Below are 2,970 nucleotides of genomic sequence, written 5' to 3'. Positions count from 1 at the left end.
ACACACACACACACACACACACACACACACACACACACAAACGGACACACTTTGAAAAAGCAGTAAATCACTCCATTTTCAACAATAGAGAAAACAATGGGGATAAGTGCCATAGGAATTTGCCTGAGCGCCAAAAGGGCACATACTACTTGAACTCAAGTATTTATGAGGTCAAATTCATAAAACAAAGACTAAATTACATTTGTAGTTTCTGGAACTTATCAGGGCTGCAGAAGATAAAATAACAGATTAAGTTTTGCAAGGGGAAATTTTAAAAATATATTTAACATAAAGCATGCTAAATAAATACAAGATTAAATTGTTTAAATGGATTGGATGGATTATAAACTGCCTCACAAAAACTTAAATAGTATCTAATGTGATAATTTTACTAATCAACTTCATAATAATAAAATCACAATGTATATCAAAACATTGTGTTGCTTACTTTAAGCATATACAGTTATAGATATAAAATATATTTCAATAAATTTTAGTGTAAACACACAGGCTTTTCAAATTCATATGCTTCATTTATTTAACAACATATTAAAATATGATAATGTTAATTCAAAAAGAACTAATATAATAAACATAGTATAATAATTATTTTTTGTATATTTTATTTTTATCTGGGAGTACAGGGTAATAACAGCCACACAGCAACAAACAGGTTTTTTGAAAATTGTTTACTTATAGTTTTATTTTACAATTTTTTGTAATCTAAGATTTTCCTCAATGCACCTTCAACATGATTAATTTGTTAAATCAATAAAATAAAGGGTTCTAAATTAAAACCACCAGTGTGGAATATAGATATTACTTTAGCCTTCTTCTATTTCAAAGATTATGAAAAAGTAGGGATTAATGAAAAGAACTGAACCATAGCACACTATTACAGTAAAAAAGTGAGATCTCATAATATGTACTCACTGATAAGTGGATATTAGCCCTGAAACCTAGACTACCCAACATACAATGTGTAAAACACATGAAACTCAAGAAGAAGGAAGACCAAAATGTGAACACTTCACCCCTTCTTTGAATTGGGAACAAAACTCCCATGGAAGGGGTTACAGAGACAAAGTTTAGAGCTGAGAAGATAGGATGGACCATCCAAAAACTGCCCCACCCAGGGGTCCATCCCATAATCAGCCAACAAACGCAGACACTATTGCATATACCAGCTAGATTTTGCTGAAAGAACCCTGATATAGCTGTCTCTTGTGAGGCTATGCCAGTGCCTGGCAAACACAGAAGTGGATGCTCACAGTCAGCTATCTGATGGAACACAGGGCCCCCAATGGAGGATCTAGAGAAAGTACCCAAGGCACTGAAGGGGTCTGCAACCCTATAGGTGGAACAACAATATGAACTAACCAGCATCCCCAGAGCTCGTGTCTCTAGCTGCATATGTAGCAGAAGATGGTCTAGTCAGCCATCATTGGGAAGAGAGGCCCCTTGGTCTTGCAAACTTTATAAGCCCCAGTACAGGGGAATACCAGGGCCAAGAAGTGGGAGTGAGTGGGTAGAGGAGGGTGGGGAGGGTATAGGGGAACTTTGGGGATAGCATTTAAATGTAAATGAAGTAAATACCTAATAAAAATTGGAAAAAAGTGAGATCTACATGTGGAGAAAGCATTAGGTCAATCTATAGTACATTGAACTGGAAATTTAATGACTATTCTACAGGAATCAGTCTACATAATTTTAGTTCAAGGAAAAGAGAATCTGTAATTTTGTCATAGTAGAAAATCTTTGCTAGAATATTTTCTTTATTTGATTTCAGTCAAGAATAATATAGAAATGAATTCAAATATACATTTTTTTCAAATATTGCCTTGTAAAATGTCTGAAATTTTAATATTGGATAATTTGAACTGTCATCCTCAAGCACAGATAATGCAAACTGTCATCCTCAAATGTTTACATAGAATAACTAATACCATAATAATTCATAAGCATGATGGACAATGGGGGAAGCATTACTATACGTACAATCTCTGAATCAAACTCATCTTTGCCTTTTTTTTTTGTAGAATATATTTGTGATTATTTGAACAGTTTATTCAAAGCCTCTTTCACATCCTTATTCCTCAGACTATAGATTAGGGGATTCAACATGGGGAAAACCACTGTGTAAAAGGTTGAAACAATTTTGTCTCTATCTAAAGAGTAGCTGGACCGGGGCCGAGCATAGATGTAGAGAATGGAGCCATAGTACAAAGTCACAGAGATGAGGTGGGAGGAGCAGGTGGAGAAGGCCTTGAGGCGGCCCCGAGTGGAGCGGATCCTTAAGATAGTGGCAATGATGAAGAGATAGGTGGCCAGGATGAACACAATGGGGATGATGACATTGGAAGTCAAGAGGAAGAATAACACAGACTGAAAGTTATCCTTCTTGCCACAGGCAAGCTTCACCAGGGGTGGGATATCACAGAAAAAGTCATCAATTACATTGTCATTGCAGAAGGTCAAGGCAAATGTGTCTTTGGTGATTATGAAAGAGTTAATTAAACCACCCAAATATGAGACTCCAACTAAAAATGCACATAGCTTTAAGGACATGACTTGGGAATAAAGCAGTGGCTTTGAGATAGCCACAAAGCGGTCATAAGCCATAGCAGCCAACAGATAACACTCAGTATACCCAAGTCCAGCAGAGAAGAAGAATTGAGCCACACAGCCAGGAAAGGAGATGCTTTTATCTTCAGAGATGCAGGTCACTAAGATCTTTGGTGTATAGACTGTGGACAATCCAAGATCCAGAAAAGACAGATTTCCAATGAAGAAATACATGGGTGTATGGAGCCTAGAGTCATTGCAGATCAACACAATGAGGGTACTGTTTCCTAACACAGATAATGCATACACAGCAAGAAAAATAACAAACAGAACCAGCTGCATAACAGGATCTGTTGTGAATCCTACCAGGATGAACTCAGTCACTGTATCATTATATTGTTCCAT

General features: G+C 36.5%; 1 protein-coding gene across 1 annotated transcript; it reads right to left on the bottom strand.

The window, feature by feature from the left end:
• Positions 1-2,052: 2,052 nt before the first annotated feature.
• Positions 2,053-2,970, bottom strand: LOC110319288 (olfactory receptor 1013-like). Its single transcript, XM_021194764.1, has one exon. It carries the CDS (start codon positions 2,968-2,970, stop codon positions 2,053-2,055), a length of 918 nt encoding a protein of 305 aa, XP_021050423.1.

Source organism: Mus pahari, chromosome 3 (genome assembly GCF_900095145.1).
Source record: "Mus pahari chromosome 3, PAHARI_EIJ_v1.1, whole genome shotgun sequence".
NCBI lineage: Eukaryota > Metazoa > Chordata > Mammalia > Rodentia > Muridae > Mus > Mus pahari.
The sequence above is the reverse complement of the archived record's forward strand: the minus strand, read 5'-3'. Positions and strand labels throughout refer to the sequence as shown.